The sequence below is a fragment of the Nannobrachium achirus genome (genome assembly GCF_963921795.1).
Source record: "Nannobrachium achirus genome assembly, chromosome: 17".
In the NCBI taxonomy this organism is placed as follows: Eukaryota; Metazoa; Chordata; class Actinopteri; order Myctophiformes; family Myctophidae; genus Nannobrachium; species Nannobrachium achirus.
Window position 1 is genome coordinate 16138462 of NC_137824.1, and position 19677 is coordinate 16158138.

The 19677-nt window shown below is 41.4% G+C and overlaps 1 protein-coding gene across 2 annotated transcripts in view; it reads left to right on the forward strand.

Annotated features, from left to right (window-relative positions):
- The window catches only part of gria3b (glutamate receptor, ionotropic, AMPA 3b), a gene marked incomplete at both ends in the record, with an annotated part of 253229 nt that extends 235094 nt beyond the window's left edge, over positions 1-18135 (forward strand). The window contains 3 exons of one of the 2 annotated variants that reach the window (XM_080745968.1): positions 4198-4445; positions 5970-6084; positions 17890-18135. In XM_080745968.1, coding sequence (XP_080602094.1) covers positions 4198-4445; positions 5970-6084; positions 17890-18135 — 609 coding nt within the window. Of the gene's footprint in view, positions 1-4197; positions 4446-5969; positions 6085-15254; positions 15370-17889 lie in introns of both variants that reach the window. The other variant, XM_080745969.1, reaches the window with a different exon arrangement.
- Between the last annotated feature and the right edge of the window lie 1542 nt (positions 18136-19677).

Sequence of the window (19677 nt, forward strand, 5' to 3'; positions counted from 1 at the left end):
TGGAAATGTGTCTGTTTTCTGTGCGTTTCCTTAATTATTAGACTTGTCATGAAGTGTGTTACAAAATCAATGTAAACGTCCAAAATAGGACCGTCATTTTTAGCTTGCGGCCCTTTGGACTTTTGGTATTTTGCTGAGTGGCCCCTGAGCCATCTCAAGTTGAGTAGCCCTGCTGTAGTGCCACACTCACCCAGATTCCACTGACTTGCAGGCTCTGCTGAAACAGCTAATGTGTGCATCTTTAAGCATGTTTTATACATACTGTACAGTAGTTGCGTGCCGGTGTTGTGCACCGGTCACCAGAAAGTGGAGTGGTAACCAAAACGTTTGAAAGCATACAGTATATCACTGTTAAAGGAGAATTCCAGACTACCCATTTTCTTACACTTTTGCTGCCATAGTTTTGCCATAACTAATGTAGATTAACTGCCATGGATCTTTCCTATTGTTTTTCCTTGATTCTCGGCAGCTCCCGTTCACGGCCGTTCAAAGTCTTGTCTTTCACGCGGCTGTACAAAAAGTACAGCCGCGATGATCTGTGTGCAAGCTATGGTCCATATAAAACAAGCCGTTTTGACCACCAAACAAGCCATGTGGGAAAAGAAGTGGAGATAAATCCATGTTTGTGCAGCCAGTTTGCACACAATGCAATGAGGAAAAGGAAGTCAGCCGAAGCGGCTTTCCCGAGGCATCATGGGAAATTGAGTTTTTTTGCTCACTAGCGGCCACCGCTGCGTGGGGGCTATCGGTTACCATGGTAACCAGTTATCACGTCCCTGGAAGATTTTTGCGTCACAAATGTTAAGATTTTTTTTATATCCCGAGTCTGCCGAAGCTCCGACCGCGAGAGATGGGGTCGATCGGTAAATCGCTTATTTGCATCACTCCAAAAACCTTTTTTTGTAGATGTTGTTCATAATGCCTTAATACTCTCCACAGTATTTTTGTCCCAAATGAGCCGCCGTAGTGGACTAGGGTCAAAGGGGACTTGACCGTTTTGCAAGACTTCAGGAAGTACAAACACTGTGGACAGCATTTAGTCATTATGAAGAACAGATATCTAAAAGAGGCTATACAAATAAGCAATTTACTGATTGATCCCACCGCTCACGGTCAAAGCTGCCATGGAATCGGATAAAAAAATAAAAATAAAAAGCCTGTACGACTCTTTCTGGGATTATTACATCAGATTAAGGTAAAAAAAAAAAAAAAAAAAGTAATCTGGAATTCCCCTTTAAATTGGCATTTTCCAAAATATAAAAGAAAAATAATAATAATAAATGTATGCTTTGAAAATTGTTTGAAATACGGTAAAGTATACACAATTTGAACATGCTTTAAAGTTTGACATTGATTTAATGCCTGATATTATTTCTGCATTTCTGCACATTTCTGCTACATATTGCTACGAAACCCTGTAGAGCTTGTAGATCGGCTATTGTAGATCAGGCGTTACTCCGCTCAGCGTGCTGCCTTGTCTCTGCATGGCTCATGTTTTTTCTCTGCTCACTTTGTTTGCCTGAGTCATAAATCTGAGATATTCCATCAAGGCCAAATGCACCATATTGCCGAAGCAAATGGTTGTAATAATAATTTAGTAAAAACGTGCGTCAGCGTTAGACGACTATAAACGCAGGGCTCTGCGTCTTTGCGTTGCAACGACGCGAGCAAACAAATTGATTTTTCCCCTCGCATCAGACCTCCATTCCACTGATCGTGATCATTTTGAAATGTACCGTGAATTTGTAAACAATTAACCTCAGAAAATCATTATGGAACCTTAATTGGATTTATTTTCCCCTTTTTTTTTCCTCCACACTGTTCCAGACGTTTTGTTACATGTTGCTTTGAGGCTCAATGGTTAATTAAATACATACATATACAGTATATACTTTTTTAGATATCACTGTCTGGCAAGCTGAAATTAAAAAGTAAATATAATTTCAATGCTTATTTATAATTATATTTAGAAGTAATTGGGCTAGAGCAGACGCCACCATTATTTCAAAAGCTACTGTAATATTTGTGTCGCTCAATGCGCTCCCTAGGCTTCCCACACATACTGTACTTTGTCACCGATGGATTTTCTGTCCTATTATTTGTTCTTATTTGTTATTTTTGTGTGCGCTCCACACAAAAGAATCCATGAGGTTTTGCCAGTTCCATCTTTTGTGAGGGTGAAGATTTTGTACAGTTCCCTGCATTAGCTTTGATCCACAGTTTTAGAGCATTTAGCCTCTTTTTTTTTTTCTTCTTTGCACCACTGCCTTTTTTTCAGGAAATAATTATGCCTCAAAGTTGCAGCCGAGCCCACTAAATCGCTTGTTGTTTGTAGGCCAAATTATCCGCCCTGGTCCAATTTGCATAGGATTAGCTATGCATGCCCGGCAGCGCTTCAGCCCTCTTACTGAGCGGGTTGAGGTCTGATTCCTCCGCTTACCTGCGGTGGCTGTGAGCCTGGGGCTGTAGTCGCGTTGGATGTCGATGCCAGTGGTTCTTAAACCTCTCCATGTCAAGGACCCCCCAAAATTAGTATGTGTTTGGCCGTGCACCGCCATTTGGAGATATTTTGTGCCATTTTGATCCTATTGTTGTTTAAAGGACAACTTAGGTTTTTTTACAACAAGGGTTCATATTTTAGATAGAGAAAAGAAAAGATGAGTGTTAGAATGTTTTCATTTACTTCTTTCTATCGTTTTAGTGATTTTAACGATTTTGATATTGATTGTGGCTAAATATGTATTTTTAGACACAATAAGCCCATTCCCAAGATGCACCGCAATCTTTCATGGGCAGATTAGTGACTTATGGGAGCTGGTGTAAATAGTAACAAAGACATTGCTGGCTTATTGTGTCTAAAAAGACATATTTAGCCATTTGCACGCATGCCCCCCACCCACTGAAATCAAAATAATTAAAATCGCTAAAACAATAAAAAGCTGTAAATGAAAACATTTTAGAACTCATCTTTTCTTTTCTCTAATTACAATCTCAAAATATGATCCCTTGTAAAAAAAACAAGGTTGTCCTTTGAATGTTAAAAAGAAAGTGAACATTTTCCAATTTATTTTCAATGTTTTAAAAAGATATCTAAAAGCTCTCAACGTGTCGCACCGCCACATGTTGTGACCTTGTAGATCGGCTATTTTCGAATATGGGACCCCCTGGAACTCCCATCAGGATCCCTGGGGGTCCCCCGCCTGTCCCCACTTTAAGAGCAGCTGAATCAGAATCAGTTTCATTGTCACATCACAAGTTTACAAACTATAAATCAGTGGATGGAATTAGTTTTTTGTGCAAGCTCCATCATTTTGTTTGCTTCCCAGGAAAGAAAGAAAAAAAGGTGAGGGACAGTGAGAGGGAGAGCCAAGACAAGAGAGGGAGAGCCAAGACAATAAAATAAAAGATCTAAGATAGGCCTTTCTACCATACATAGGGACGTGTAGAGGCAGGGGCTGACATTTCTAAAAGAGCCTTTTGGTGAAAATATCGAAAATAGCAGACTTCCAAGCTGAGCTTTACTTGGAGGTTGTCTATTTTTGGTGCTTGATACCACACTGAACTAAGCATAATCAAGTGAATACTGGAGATGTGGCGTAACGGCATGGATTTCTACACAGAGAGGGTAATTCTTTCAACATGTCATGCTGCATTCATGTTCAGGAGAGTTTGGACAGGGCAATTCATTCTCTTGAACGCTGCCTTCAGGTATGGCATGGAAAAGAGGGCATTTGCATTTATTTCACCCCAGTAAAAACGTTTGATGTCTATGTGTGCACGTGGCTGGTACATACAGCTTATCTACTCGTAACATAATAAGCAGCATGAGGTCAGACATAAGGTGCAAAAGATGGCAGCACAAAAGCCAAGTCCACATGGAGGAAAAGCTTCACAGGTGCTAGCACTGCTTCATGCATGGATGGATTTGAGAAATGGGTCTTGTGAGGTCTTGTACTTTGTGATCCCCGGGTGGTTGCTAGTACACGAGCCCACCGGCAACGTTCTCCTGGAGTATTCGAAGACATCAAGCGCATTCCCAGGTGTCTATGAATATTTCAAGCTGCGTTCCTTAATGGAAACGAAACGACCACGCAGTACAAGAACAGCGTCACAAGGTCCATTCGGTTTACCTAAACGCTGTGATTCCTAAACTTGCTTCTCTTCTTTCTCTCTCTCTCTCCCCCCTCTCCAAAACAGCGATCCAAAATCGCGGTGTATGAGAAAATGTGGTCGTACATGAAATCGGCCGAGCCCTCGGTCTTCGCTAAGACCACGCCCGATGGCGTAGCCCGGGTACGAAAGTCGAAGGGGAAGTTCGCCTTCCTCCTCGAATCCACCATGAACGAGTACATCGAGCAGCGGAAGCCCTGCGACACCATGAAGGTGGGAGGGAACCTGGACTCTAAGGGCTACGGCGTGGCAACTCCCAAAGGCTCGGCATTAAGGTGGGTGGAATAATATAACAATATACCTCCATGTTGTTATAGTAGTCCACCTACCCTGATGTCCTTCTGTTGTCATTCTTCTTCTTCTTCCTCCTCTTGTTTTTGTTGTTATGGACACAGTAGGTAACGGTATTGTTGTTTTTGTTGTTTTAAATGCATTTGGATACCATGGTTGTTTCATGATTATTCATGTTAAAGGAGTAGTTCACCCCCAAAATGACTTTTTTTCTATTGATTACTCATGCCATGGAGAGTAGAGTTCAATAATATTTTTTGTTTTTTGTCACATTCCTGAGACAAAAATTTGATTCGAGTGAATTTACCCCCATTGATTCCGGATGGGGACCCGTTTCGAAACGGGTCCCCATCCGGAACGAATGGGGGTAAATTTATTGTTATCACATTTTAGTCTTAGGAATGGGACAAAAAACTAAAAATATTATTGGACTCTAGTCTCCATGGCGTGACTAATCGATAGAAAAAAGGTCATTTTGGGGGTGAACTACTCCTTTAATGTATGTTGGGTGCACGTGTGTGTGTGTGTGTGTGTGTGTGTATGTGTGTGCGCGCGCGTGTGTGCGAGAGAGAGAGTTGTTGACTTGTGATTATGTCAAGTCAAATCCATATCGTCACTGTCGGGCAGAAACCTCGTATCTCCAAGTTTCAAATGTGCAAATTGTTTTGCGAAGTAAAGCCCTGCTTCATCATACAAGGCCGTTGCACGAAAGTAGTGAAAACAGCCGATCTACAAGCACACAACGCCTCGCACCGCGAGGCGTTGTGTGCTTGTAGATCGGGCTGTTTTCACTAGCTTAGATCATTCTTAAAATGGTAAATACAAAACAAACAGTTTTGGACATACAAGGTTTCCACCCGACAATGACGATATTCTATAATATTGCCAGAGCCTAACAATCATCCCACTTCTCCTGTTTTCTCTTATGGTCTTGCTTTTCTCTCTCCTCCTTTTGATCTCTTCTCCGTCTGTCCTGTGTGTGCCGTCCGTCTCTCTATACCTGAATGTTGTGATGTCACTTTTAATTTAACAGTTCAGCGGTTTTTCAATTTAGCCTTTTAAGAGCCGCTCTGTCACTTGTGACGAACGTTAATTGCATGATGTTTGTTGTTGTTGTTACTTCTCTCTCTCTCTTCTCAATGACGAGTGTCCCAATCCCGCACACTTCAGTTCTAAACAGATTGTTACTGTAACCCTACCATGCCACCTTCTCCAAGATTTAACCACAAGTCTTTGCCTTTTTTGTAGTTCTTAACCTCTCCTATTACTCCTTAAAATTCTTAAACAATTTGTCCTTTTCCTAGATTAACACGATTAACAACAGATGGCATCCCTCGTGTTTAAGCCCCTGCACCGGTGGTAGTCTCTCTACCATTCTGAAGTCTTTTTTCCTATCATTCTGATGATTAGTGCTATCATGATGATGCTGATTATTACTATTATTACCATGCATTAGATTTCTCACGGACCTGTGCATTTACTTACAAGCTATGTTTTATCGTTTCAAGAAATGCTGTTAACCTGGCAGTTTTAAAACTGAATGAGCAAGGCCTCTTGGACAAATTGAAAAACAAATGGTGGTACGACAAGGGAGAGTGCGGCAGCGGGGGAGGTGACTCCAAGGTCAGCCCCGATGATGTCACCACAATCGGGTACCATAGTGTCAGAGTAATCGGCAAGGCTGTTGCAACGACCCAACCGAAAAAACCAACTCGACCCAAACCAAACCGAAAACCCACCCAACCAAAACCAAACCAACTGTCCACTAGCCCCTACGGGCTGCATTGTTGAATTATAACCTGACGGTCTGGCCAGGCTATTTAACAATTCACATCAAACCAAGGAACATCTTCTTGACAAACAGAAATATCTACAGTATACAGGCTATTCAGAAACGCAGCGCTTTGTTGAGATACAGCAGTGATTCTCAAAGATTTTAATTGCAATGACCCCCATAACTCTGAGAGCATACAAATGGAACCAAATGGACCCGTAAGGGTCCATTTGGTTCCATTTGTATGCTCGCGGAGTTACGATTTGTTAGGGTCTGAGGTTCTCTGGAGGTCTTTTGAGAACCACTGATATGCAGCGTATTTGAAGCAACTAAGAATTACGATAGATAGAGATATAGTTATTGTTGCTTCCTTTGCTTGACGCAGATGTAAATGTTCCATGTTAGAGTTGAGTTGAGTGACTTTAGGCTGCCCTGCAGTTGTGAAAGGAAGAATTTTGAATTTGTTCGGCCTTATGCATATGTAGGGCAGCTAACCTTGTGACACTAGATAGATTTTGTCTAGCTAGTATGAAGACGTCTACGGAACGTGCCAAATTCAATTGTCGGCGATGTATTTACAGTATAAAAGCATGCCATTGAAATGGATGCGATCATTTCCAGCCCCTTTCCTAGAGAAGCTGAACTCTTGTTTTTATCATAACGGCACTAGTGAAAAGTCATGGAATTAGCAATAAGTAAGTTACTAAACTAATCATAATATACTTATTGCTACTCCCCGTATCCATGCATCCATGACACTGGCAGGCAGTGGAGGAGAAAGCCGTGTGGGCTCTTAAACAAGGCCAGAAAATGCTGGATTATTTACTTCCAAATGACCGAAGCCTCAAAATGGCTGCTCAGCTGAGGCCCATAGGGATGCGAGGCGAACAGCGGAGTCTTGAGGGGACTAAGCATTTTGCAGGCAAACGTGAGAATTCTAATTAACACACAGAGTGGAGTTTGGAACTCTTGACGGAGGTAATGGCTCATACGCTGCGACATGCTGACTCTGGTCACGTTTGAAATGTTCATATATTACGTACTTCAGCCATTCTCAAGCCTTTTCTTTTCAAGGACCACCTGGGTTGATATGCATTAGTCCCCCCCCATTTATTTTTTCTTTTCTTACTCTATGGGACGCTTTATAATCTACACTGTATATTTAAAGGAGTAGTTCACCCCCAAAATGACTTTTTTTCTATCGATTACTCACCCTTTGGAGACTTGAGTTTAAAAAAAAAAAATTTTGTTTTTGTCGCATTCCTAAGCCAATAATTTGATTATAATAAATGTACCCCCATTGATTCCGGATGGAGACCCAAATGCATCCGGAAACAATGGGCCTAGAAAGATTCTTCTCAAATCATTGTCTTAGGAATTCTGACAAAAACTAAATATTATTGAACTCAAGTCTCCATAGGGTGAGTAAACGATAGAAAAAAAGTCATTTTGAGGGTGAACTACTCCTTTAACTCTGAGAACATACGGGTCGATTTTGGTTCCATTTGTACCTTCTCAGAGTTCTACAGACCCATAAGTGTCCATTTGGACCCCCGGTGGGCCCCGGGCCACACAGTGAGAAACGCTGATGTACATTCTATATCCTGTGCATACTGTATGAAGTGTATTTTCTCTCTCTTTCTCTATCTCTCTCACACACTCATCATTTAATGCTTCTTTTTAGCAGTCATGCGTAATGGCCTACTGTATGGTCCTTTAACGACCATTAGAACTCTCTGTGTCTCTGGTCCAATGACCAACGACGTGCCCATTATGGAAGATAATGGCGCCTCACTCCGCGTCATCATGCCGCTACGCAACAAGTGACATATTGCGCAAGCTAACGGCGTACAACATTCTTTAACATTCAGGTCAGATTCCATGGACAAAGTGACCCTCCGGGGCGCTGCCGGGGACGCATGCTTTTGATTTGATTTGAGCCCAGCTAATTGGCTTGATTACGGATTAGCTTGCAATGGCGCTGCGGGAATATAGGCTATATTGCATGTGTCGTGTGGCGTTGTGTGCAGCGCTTCAGATGATTTGGCATGAAGTAATGCTGGACTGCGATGCGTTGTCCATGTCCGCTGCGTCATTGTTTTAACATGGCATCAATGGCTGCAGGCTGGTCTGTATGTCGGCCTATGTGTGGCACTGGTTCTCAACGTGTGGTCTGGGGCACCACCAGCGGTCCAAATGGACCCAATTACGATGGTCTGTAAACTCTGAGATTGTACACTCTTGAGTTAAAGGAGCTATAGTCAAGAATTGGGTTTCCAGTAGGGTTTAGTTAAGGGATTTTCAACCTTTTTCAGTTCAAGGAGCCCCATTTGGACTCAAAGACCCAACATTAGGCCATGATACCTTTTTTATGTATTTATTTCTTATCTCTGGTACCCCAATCCTCAGTGTTAATTTAAATCAGAGTGTACAAATTGAATCAAATAGATCTGTGAGTAACCTTGGCATCACTGGTCCACAAATGGACTCTCAGAGTTACAGACTCATAAGGGGTCCGTTTGGACCCCTGAGCCGACGTTGAGAAACGGTGGTCTATGGAAATAGGTTTTGTCCAATGTATTGCGTTGCTAACATTGCCGTATGTTCTACTGTAGTCACTAAGCGCAGAGCTTCAGAAAGCCTCCTTCCTTGGGGTGCTGAGGGTATGTATGTAAGGGAGGAGTATGAAAGCATCTCTCTTGTGCTGCAATCAGTGACTGTGTCTTGTTGTGCACAGGTATGTACCCTACTCCAGTGGTTCTCAACCTGTGGGTCGGGACCCCCAGGGGGGTCCCCACATTATTTTGGGGGGTCCCCAGATGATTAACTTTCTCACTCAACAGTAAACAAACCAACATAAAGTTTAAGTGTATAGAGAGGGTATCTGCACATTTCTAAATTGACAATTTAAGGACTTTATAATTTACCTCTAAAATGACAAATGATACATTGGCCAAAATGTCAAATATTAGACAGAAATTGTGGAAATAGCAGATCTACATGCTCACAACGCCTCGTGAGATCTGCTATTTTCACAATAGAACCGTGTTATACAAAATGTAATGCCTCAACTCTTAGTGCTCCTCGGGATGGGGGGGGTCCCCAGTTAAAATATGAGTATTTGGGGGGTTGTGGCCTGAAAAGGTTGAGAACCCCTGCCCTAATCCAACCACTACCAACCTGTGGGCCGGGAGGACCCATAATAACTGGCAAAAGATCTTAGGATTTTAACGATAATATTAAATTATCATTAAAATTTGTTGCGTTGATCCAAGCCGGAACACATCTATTGATTGATGATTCAAATAATCCTGCTTTGAAAATATACGTGGCCCACCCATCTGACCACTTAGGTAAGTGATATTTTTGGTTAAAACAAAACTTTTTTTTTGTTAAGATGGAAAAGCTCCATATTGTGACAGTAATCATTGCTATAGGGTGTTTGTTATCTCCCTTTATCTCTAGCTCTTAACTCATTGAATGCCCTTTTCAAGATGGCCGCCAAGTACCAGGATGCCACGTTCCTAGATTTCTAGTGCACGGATACATTTTTAGTGCACGGATCGTGCACGCCCATGCACCATATATGCACCATATGTGTAGTACTTTTTAACAGCTTTCAAACAAAAAGATCCGCTTGGAAATCCGTTCAGGCATTCATGAGATAGAAGCCTTCAAAGTCAGACAAAACAAACACTGCCACCTTCCTAAATTTCTAGTGCACGGATCAATTTTTAGTGCACGGATCGTGCACGCCCATGCCTAGATCATGCACCATATGTGTAGTACTTTTTAACAGCTTTCAAACAAAAAAATCCGCTTGGAAATCCGTTCAGGCATTCATGAGATACAAGCCTTCAAAGTCAGACAAAACAGCCATGTTTGACATTTTGAAAGGTGTGTTTGTTATGGGGCTAAACATGCAATTTCGCAATTGCGATCATGCCTAATACATTTGAGGCATTTTTAGAATTTTTTTTATAAAAAAAATGTTTGGAAAAAAAATAAAAAAAAAAATCAAAATGGCTTCCAACTCGGGAAACTCGGGCTGTGGCAGCCTGGGACTACTGTAATAACTCGGGAAACTCGGGCCTTGGCAGTCAATGAGTTAATTAAACAGATAAAAACATTTTCAGGTACCGCTTTAGCAGCTTAAATGTTCCAGTTCCAATTTTGTCTTGTCACTTCCTTGAATATTTTATTAGTCACAATGAACAACATCACAAGTACAGTAGTCCCATTTGAGATGTACTGTAGCACGGCGCAGGTACAGTTAGAACATCCTGCCAACAGAAACATCCCGAATAAGGCCTTTCACGGTCTTGGTTACGTCAGAGGTCCTTGGCACTCTTTGTGTCATTACTTCCAATTTCACTTGTCTATGCTGTATCTAAAATCTAGACAGAGAGAACTCAGACCGGGATTTCAGGCATAGCAGTTCAAATCTAGACTCTAGATGAAACTTGTATCCCTGAAAATGCATTTTTTGTTTACTAAAGAGCTGGAGAGGCGAGGAGACCCGTTACTGAACAAACACTCTATTCTATAGCATTGATTACTCTCACAGTATAGAGCTATTTGACGCTTATTTTAACAAAAGAAAATCGCTGTACCTTTAACACGGAAGCTGTTCGGCTACCATGTTAAAGGAGAACTTCACCCATTTTCAACATGTCTTCAATCGGTACTCACTAATGCTCATGATAAAATGACGCTGTCTTTTGTTTCTACTGGCTTGTTACTTGCACCAGGAGAGTGCGCAAGTACTGCGTCCTGTGATTCTGTGGCGTCCTGTGTGTCTGTGTATCAAATACTGGGTATCAAATACACGTAGCCAATCAGGGACCAGCATCCCTGGTGACGTCACCATCAACAAGTGCGACCTGATATAAATAACAGGGCATGCTCTGCTGGCCATACATAGCCATACATGGCTATACATGGCCACGAAGCACAAGACGCAAGTTGGCACCTCGACAGAGACCAGTCTAGTAGGGCTGTGGACACTTCCAAAACCTGCCTACCAATGACATATTATTACATATATGTATTTGTATTAAAGGAGTAGTTCACCCCCAAAATGACTTTTTTTCTATTGATTAGTCACGCCATGGAGAGTAGAGTTCAATAATATTTTTTGGTTTTTGTCACATTCCTAAGACAAAAATGTTATTCGAGTAAATGTACCCCCATTGATTCCGGATGGGGACCCGTTTCGAAACGGGTACATTTATTGTTATCACATTTTTGTCTTAGGAATGAGACAAAAAACTAAAAATATTATTTAACTCTACTCTCCATGGCATGAGTAATAAATAGAAAAAAAGTCATTTTGGGGGTGAACTACTCCTTTAATGCGAGAACAGTTGCTTCTATTATAGCAGTGATTCTCAAAGTGGATTCCAGGGACTTTGTGCGTTCCTTTATGGGGGTCTAAATTGACCCATACATGTCTGTAACTCTGACAGTGTACAAATGGAACCAAATATTTGGTTCTATTTGTTCACAGCCAGAGTTAAGGGTAGAAAGTTTGAGAAACACAGTATTATAGCCTGCTAACTTTTCAGGAATAGAAAGCCTGCAGTTTCGCTTGAATTAGAATTAGCTTGGATTCCCCATCGTCACTGGAGGGCATGCAGGTTTCTGAACTGTCCACAGCCCTCCTCCGAGACACACAGACAAAAAAGTATACAAAAATGATACCGTATTATATCATCATGAGGACCAATTATATGAAGATAGGTTGAAAACGCCTGAAGTTGTCCTTTTGAGTGGTCAGCTTATGGGCCTCGAAGCGCTTTCAAGATTTCAAAGTGTGCCCCTGATCCAGAAAAGGGTTGGGAGCCACTGATCTACTCTCTGTGTGTTGCCTGGCTTGGCTGCGGCTCACCAGGGCTTGTGGAGGAGAAGGCCTGGCTTATGGGAGCAACAAAGCAGCCTGGAGGCATTGGGTTCAACAGCACATTACCTGGGCTCTCCTCTCTCCTCCCCTCCCCTCCCTGCTTACTGATACATGTACCCCACACACACACACCAGGAGGCACACACAAGTGCACACACATAGACACGAGCACAGCGCGTGCGCGCACACACACACACACACACACACACACACACGCGGAGCACATGTTTGTATTAGTATGCTTGTGAGGACAAAGGCATTTTAGGACGGCACTTCAATGAATTTTTACAATGTTTTGGCATTTTTAACCCTGAAGACCACTCCCTAGATCATTGGTTCTCAACCTGTGGGTCGGGACCCCCAGGGGGGTCCTCAATTGTTTAAATTGTCAAACAGAAATTGTGAAAATATCGTTGTGAGGTGTTGTGACCATGTAGATTGGCTATTTTCACAATAGAACCGTGTTATACAAAATGTAATTACTCAACTCTTAGTGCTCATAAGGTGGCAGTTAAAATATGATTATTCGGCCTGAAAAGGTTGAGAACCACTGCCCTAGACCCTGAAGAAGCGCACAACGCTGTCGCTCCATGACGCTTGTATATCAGTCATGACACCGGCACGCAATTTCTAAACATTACCTCTAAATGCTTAAAGGGCCACTTCACCTCTGCGACAACCCAATCCTATTTTATTGTTGTTTGGGACACGATCAACACAATCCTGAGTTATTTTTTGTGTTCAGTCTGTGTTTTTATATATTTTAGTATTTCAGCATGACTAGTGATGCATTTTGCATCATCAGTGATGCGTTTTGCATCATACGATGCAAAACACATCACTAGTACATGCTGAAATACTAAAATATCTCAAAAAACAGATTGAACACAAAAAATAACTGTTGATCGTGTCCCAAACGACAATAAAATAAGATCGGGTTGTTGCAGAGGTGAAGTGGCCCTTTAATCCTAACACTAAATCCAACCTGAATCTTTTTCCAATTGTAAGCCCCACAACCATAAAAACAATTGTTAGTTTTTTTTCTTGTCAAGACCAGGACACTTTTTTATTTCTCAAAGTCTACTATACTTGTGCAGACATTTTGCTCTCCCCCCACAACTATATGTAAGGCTAGCGCGCGCGCGCGCGCACACACACACACACACACGCACACGCACACGCACACGCACCCCCACCCACCCACCCCCCTCTCTCTCTCACACACACACACACACAGGTCTTTTCTCTTGCCCTCAGGCGTAACATGCTGCAGTGTAGATTGAGTTTCAGACACAGAGCATGTTACAGGGTAATTGCATTGTTAATCAATGTCTTCCCTGAGCCAACACAATGGTCCCGGCCTGGCAGTCTGCTGCTAAGCGTTTGGCTATGAGGGATATACAGTGGTGTAATCTTCTCTTCGGTGCATAATGCGTTTAGAACGGGTACACATCATTGTGTATCATTATTTTATGCTTTAACTATTGAAAAATAGCAGATATACAAGCTCACAGCGTGGCACCGAGTGCCGCGCTGCGAGCTTGTACATCTGCTATTTTTGAAAAATCGTGAAAATTCGAATTTTGACCCGATTCTGTAAGTGTCTTTTGAATCCTTCTAAGGTTTTTTTTTTTGGAAAAACCCTATGTTTCTATGTCAGCAATCTGGCCAGCCATCGTCAAAGAAAAGGTCCTTTTCACTTAAATGGAGCTCAGTTAGTCTGTTCTTGAGAGACTACTATGTCAGTGGTTCTCAAACCTTTTCATGTGAAGGACCCCCAAAATGATATTTATTTGGCCACGGACCCCTATCTCAAAATATTTAGTTCCAGGGACCACCCAGAAGCAAAATTTGAGTTACAAATGTTCACTTTAAAAATACAATATATTCAAAGATTTGCACACATTTTCACGACTTTTTCAAAAATAGCAGATCTACAAGCTCGCAGCGCGGCACTCGGTGCCGCGCTGTGAGCTTGTATATCTGCTAGTTTTCACTGGTTAAAGCATTCAATAATTCTAGGCCTAAATGGGATAATGCATCGCAGCCCGCTCCCCCTTGGGGGACATTGTTCACCGGTAGCAGCCGGGTCACTCGTTTATCGATGGACTGTTTTCTTTTTGCCTTCGTTCGTTGGTTTGCTTTCTATTTTTAGAGAGCAGCAACACCTCTGGGATTGATCCGAGCCAGCGGTCCACGAAGCTGGTTTATGAGCAAAGTGAACACCATCTTTACTGTTATTACCCGTGTTCTCTCGACGATATTGTTTCCCCCCCCCCCTGTCGCTAAACGAATGCAAGGCTGCGTTTAATGTTTGTTGTTAAATGGTGTGTTCGACGTCACGTTTATACCTCACGGTATCACTTCTATGTCCGGTAACGGTGGTGTTAAAATGTTGGAAATGATGTAGATGGAGCGGCATTTGATATTATTTCTCTTCTCGGGTTTAGTTGGAAAGCAAGAGTTTGGTTGTGACACGGGCTGTTTGACACTAATCTCTCGTGTAATTGGGAAATAGAATTTTCTTGGTGATATGGCTGGATATGCTGCCTCAGGATTTGTTGTGTGGCATAGATGTCTGGGTATGATAACTATGGTTGTGGTTGGATCAAGCAAAATTATTAAGAGTCTTAAAGGTTAGTGACATGCAAAGATAGAAACAGTTTAATGTTTGACTGCAAATTCTATGTATTTCTGTTAAAGAGAAGGTTCCTGTTGGATTGAACTTGTTGAATTAAATTCTGCTCAGAGAGTGGCTCTAAGTCTAGTTAGTACGTGCCACCCCCCCAAAAAACCAATACGCCCTTGGCCCATTGTTTCTATTTATAGACTCGCAGATCGTACCCGTCGGTACCTGCCTTGTCACCCTGCAAAACAGCGCCTGCCGATTACTCAAAGCGATACGGGCAGGTCCTGGCTTTTTAGTCTAGGGCTTTTTCTCCATGAAAGGTAACAGCTTAGGAAAAATGCCTGCTTTTTCTGTCAATGTTGCCAACACAGCCAGGATCCCTGCCTTATCGCTTTTTGTTAAAGTATGTTTAGTCATTTAAAAAAAAAAGTTTGAATAACATAAAATAACATAATATAATGTTATTTATGTTATTTCCCTACGTGAAGAACTCCTGTAAACCTTGCAGTATTGAAACTCAGTGAACAAGGCATCTTAGACAAGCTGAAAAACAAATGGTGGTACGATAAGGGTGAATGTGGAACCAAGGACTCTGGAAGTAAGGTCAGTCTGCTGCAGGTCTTTTGTACTGATTCCAAACAAACTGCATTTTGACCTTACTGTTCATATGCAAAGACCAGGCTTTATCTCACATCTATTAGTGTACGTTTTTTGTTTTGTGATAAATATTTTTTATTTTAATTTTAAGAGATATTTCACTTTCAGAAAAAAAAAACTTTTGGTCATTTTATCGCCTAATCAGGCTTTTATGAACACCCTGAATAGTTTTTTTTTAAATTAGCTTGATTCAATATTTAGATATTTAATGTAAATGTTATCAGGCCCTCCAGGCCCAGGGCCTCTCCCCACACACACCCATTGTAACTTCAAACTCCATTTTAACCATGATAGATTCATTAAAAACACCCATTATTTGTTCTGCTGGCTCATACTACCCTCATGTGAGAGCAGGCTGTTTTTTTTTCAATAACTTTTTTCATTTATTTTTAATAATTCTTTGGGAAAATGGAAAAAAATACAATAAAGAATTATTAAAAATAGATGAAAAAAGTTATCAAAAAATACGGCCTGCCCACGTATTCGGAAGGTAGTATGAGTCACCAGAAAAAAAATAATGGGTGTTTTTAATGAATCTATCATGGTTAAAATGGAGTTTGAAGTTACAATGGGTGTGTATGGACAGAAGCCCTGGAGGAGGAGGGCTTGGTAACATTTAAATCAAATATCTAAATATTGAATCAAGAAAATTAAAAACTGTTCAGGGTGTTCATAAAGGCCTGATTAGACGATAACATTTTTTATCGAAAAAAGTTTTTTTGAAAGTGAAATATCCCTTTAATCTTTTGTTAGTATTTGAGTTTTTTTGTGTTCTGCCACAGACTGTAATTTGATGTGGCATTAAGTCATGGCACTGTTTTCCCAAATTCTTATTCGAATGGAGTAGATATTTTTGTTATTATTTTTTGCTTTTGTGGCCATGGAAATTGGACACTTTTTGATTAAATATTAAAAAGAGGAACTCATTTTTTGTCCCATAAGTTTAATGGTAATCGCTTTGGGGAAAATGAAAAAGTGCCTAAAAAGATATGGACCGTTATTACTAGTCTTTGACCTCAACAGTTAGTTTATAAAGTGCTGTTTAATTTTTTACCCTCATTTTCACTCTTGACATTCATGACACTTTAACCATTATGCTGCTGTTTCTATTTACCAAACCTTTAATTAAAATTTGATTTATTTGTGTCCTTACTAGTTTGCATAGAGACGCGTCTATTAGATTCTTTAGCCTCCTGTGACGTGAAGAACAAACGGCGCCTCTCGATAGTTGTAAGATCACCGCGGGGGGGTCCTCGGATAAGCTGAACAGTGGTGGAAGAGCTTTTAACAAAAAGGCACTCATTATGTAGAGTCCCAAATTTCACACACAAAAGATTCTCAATTAACTCATTGCGGTGCGCACGTATATCAGCTATTTACCAATAGATTAAGTATACAATAGGGCTTAATTGGTCAATGTACAGTATGTTTTGTAAATCTACAAAGTAACTTCAAATAATTGTATTGGGATAAAAAAAAGTAATTAAAAAATGTGCCTCTGAGAGTGGAAAGTAGTAGAAATATAAAGTATTGAAACATGTAAATACTCAAGAAATGTTGAAATTACCTCTGTGCATAAGTACTAAAATGTACTTAGTTACAGTACTTTCCACCACTGTAGCTTGAAACAGAGAGGCGCTGTTTGAACATCACAAGAAGTTGAGGAATGTAATAAACCAACAATTTAACCCTCTGAGATTTAGCCAAGGCCACCGACGACGCACAACAGATCAGCATCGTCAAATGAACACTTTATGTCTGACGATGTTCACGCTCATAGGGTTAAAACTGCAAATAGTAAAACTCTCATGAACAAATTGTTAATGGCTTGGTAGGTAAGCAGCAGCAAAATGGTTTCGATTGCAGTTCTTAAAACCTGCTTTTTTTTCTTCTTTTAATGGAACTACTTCCATCCATGTAGTAATTAACCGCAATTTGACTGTACTGTATGACATAGTTGCTATGGCAGTTATACGTACATGTCGCGACAGGGCGACCTACGCGATACTGACCAGCTTCCTAACATGGTCAAGAGCAGGCAGAAAACTCAGAAAAGCAGGGAAAGCTCCTCTACATTCACCAACAGATCGAAAATAAGAGTTGGCTCGTTCTCTTCCCCCGGCGGAGGTTCATGGTTTGAACTCTGGGAGTCGGAAAGGTCCTCGAACTTTTCTCGACAACCAGAGGAAAAACCTGCTCCACTTCATAGATTACGAGAGTCAACCTTAGAACCCCATTACTTCTTCAACCTTTTGTTGCTTATAGCCCTTTTATACTAATAATAGTCTACCACTGGTAGTGCTAGTGTAAAGACATGGAGAGTTTAAACCGTAGTGTTTGTAGATTTATAGTCTTAGACATGTAAGGGATCATCTTGAGGTGTTCTTAGGACTGTGCTTGTTGTGATTCTGTATTCTGTCCTCCACTGCGGAGCTCTAACTGTGTGATCTTAACCTTCCCCTCCAGGACAAGACAAGTGCACTCAGCCTAAGCAATGTGGCTGGGGTCTTCTATATTCTGGTCGGAGGGCTGGGGCTCGCCATGATGGTGGCCCTGATAGAGTTCTGTTATAAGTCACGGCAAGAAACCAAACGCCTGAAATTGGCAAAGACTGCCCAGAACTTTAAGCCGACTCCCCCGACCAACACCCAGAACTTTGCCACATACAGGGAAGGCTACAATGTCTACGGAACCGAGAGTGTGAAGATTTAGGGGTATGTTATTGTCTCCTCCACTCGTTCTTTCTTTCTCCAGGGCTCCAAACCGCTAAGATAATATGAATCATTAATTTTCCTGCTGTATCACGCCCAATCAATAATTCATTTGTCAGGTTTCTTTTGCCGAGCTGTTGCTCGTAATTTTGTTTTGTTTTGTGTTACACAACACATACGCCAGATCACATTAGAGCTCATATAAACGTATCTATAATATATGTCATGTTGACCTCTCTAACACTTATAGCTTCATGTACTGTTGGCTCTGGGCTTGTGTGACGTTCAGGCTACGTGACATAACCGTGCTGCTTTTTAGTCTAATGCAATATGATGTAATTAATGGATAATTAAACTTACGATGTAATTGACTTAATTTAAACGCCTAACGACATAATGGCGTAGCGCTAAAACGTACTTACACTAATGATCCTTGCTCTCTGATTCTGGTCTAAGCCGTTAACACACAGCGCGTTTGGAATCTTGCCCACAGTAGTAACTGCACAACAAACGCAGGGAATTCACGGTGTGGTTTGCATCAGTTTGCATTGCAGCCCCGGCAATCCACACACGTTTGTCAAGAGACTTCCACTCCAAGTGGATATGACATTGAATTTCCCCTCAGGGATCAATAAAAAATGAAAATCTAATCTAAAATCTAATCTTTATACATCGTCGCACACAGCTCCCTTTCGACAAGTGTAGATCGACAAAAATGATGAATCTGTGTTAGGAGCCAAAGGGGTCACGCGACCGCGTATAAATGAATCCTTAACCCATTTAGGCCTAGGATTATTGACCGCTTTAACAATTGAAAAATAGCAGATATACAAGCTCACAGCGCGGCACCGAGTGCCGCGCTGCGAGCTTGTAGATCTGCTATTTTTGAAAAATCATGATATTTCTTTGCAAGTCTTTGAGTATATCTATTTAAAAGCTAACATTTGTAACTCAAATATGTGCTTCTGGGTGGTCCCTGGAACAACATATTTTTGAGATGGGGGTCCGCGGCCAAATACCTGTAATTTTGGGGGTCCTTGACATGAAAAGGTTTGAGAACAACATGATTTAGATGAAGGATTTAGAAGTCGGGTCAAAGATCGGGTCAAAGATATTCAAAGACTTGCACACATTTTCACGTTTTAAAAAAAAAATAGCAGATATACAAGCTCACAGCGCGGCACTTGGTGCCGCGCTGTGAGCTTGTATATCTGCTATTTTTCAATAGTTAAAGCATAAAATAATGGTTAAAGTGGTTCAAATCTATCGCGACTCGGGCGCGTTCCAGGTGTTTGAGAGTTAACGCCTGCCCTCGTTTGCTCCCTCTGTTTTTCCAAAACAGGTTTTTTAGGAAGGAAAAAGAAAAAACATTGACACTGTCCCTTACAACTGTGATTAAACATCGAACGAAGGACGGGACCGCGCGGGAGACCGGTGGAGGTCCGAGCCAAACCCTCTTGGGGTGGACATCGCACGATAATCTGCAATGACGACACGACAGGACTGACTGCTCGCGAGGGAGGAACTCGTGCGGTTTCTTCCC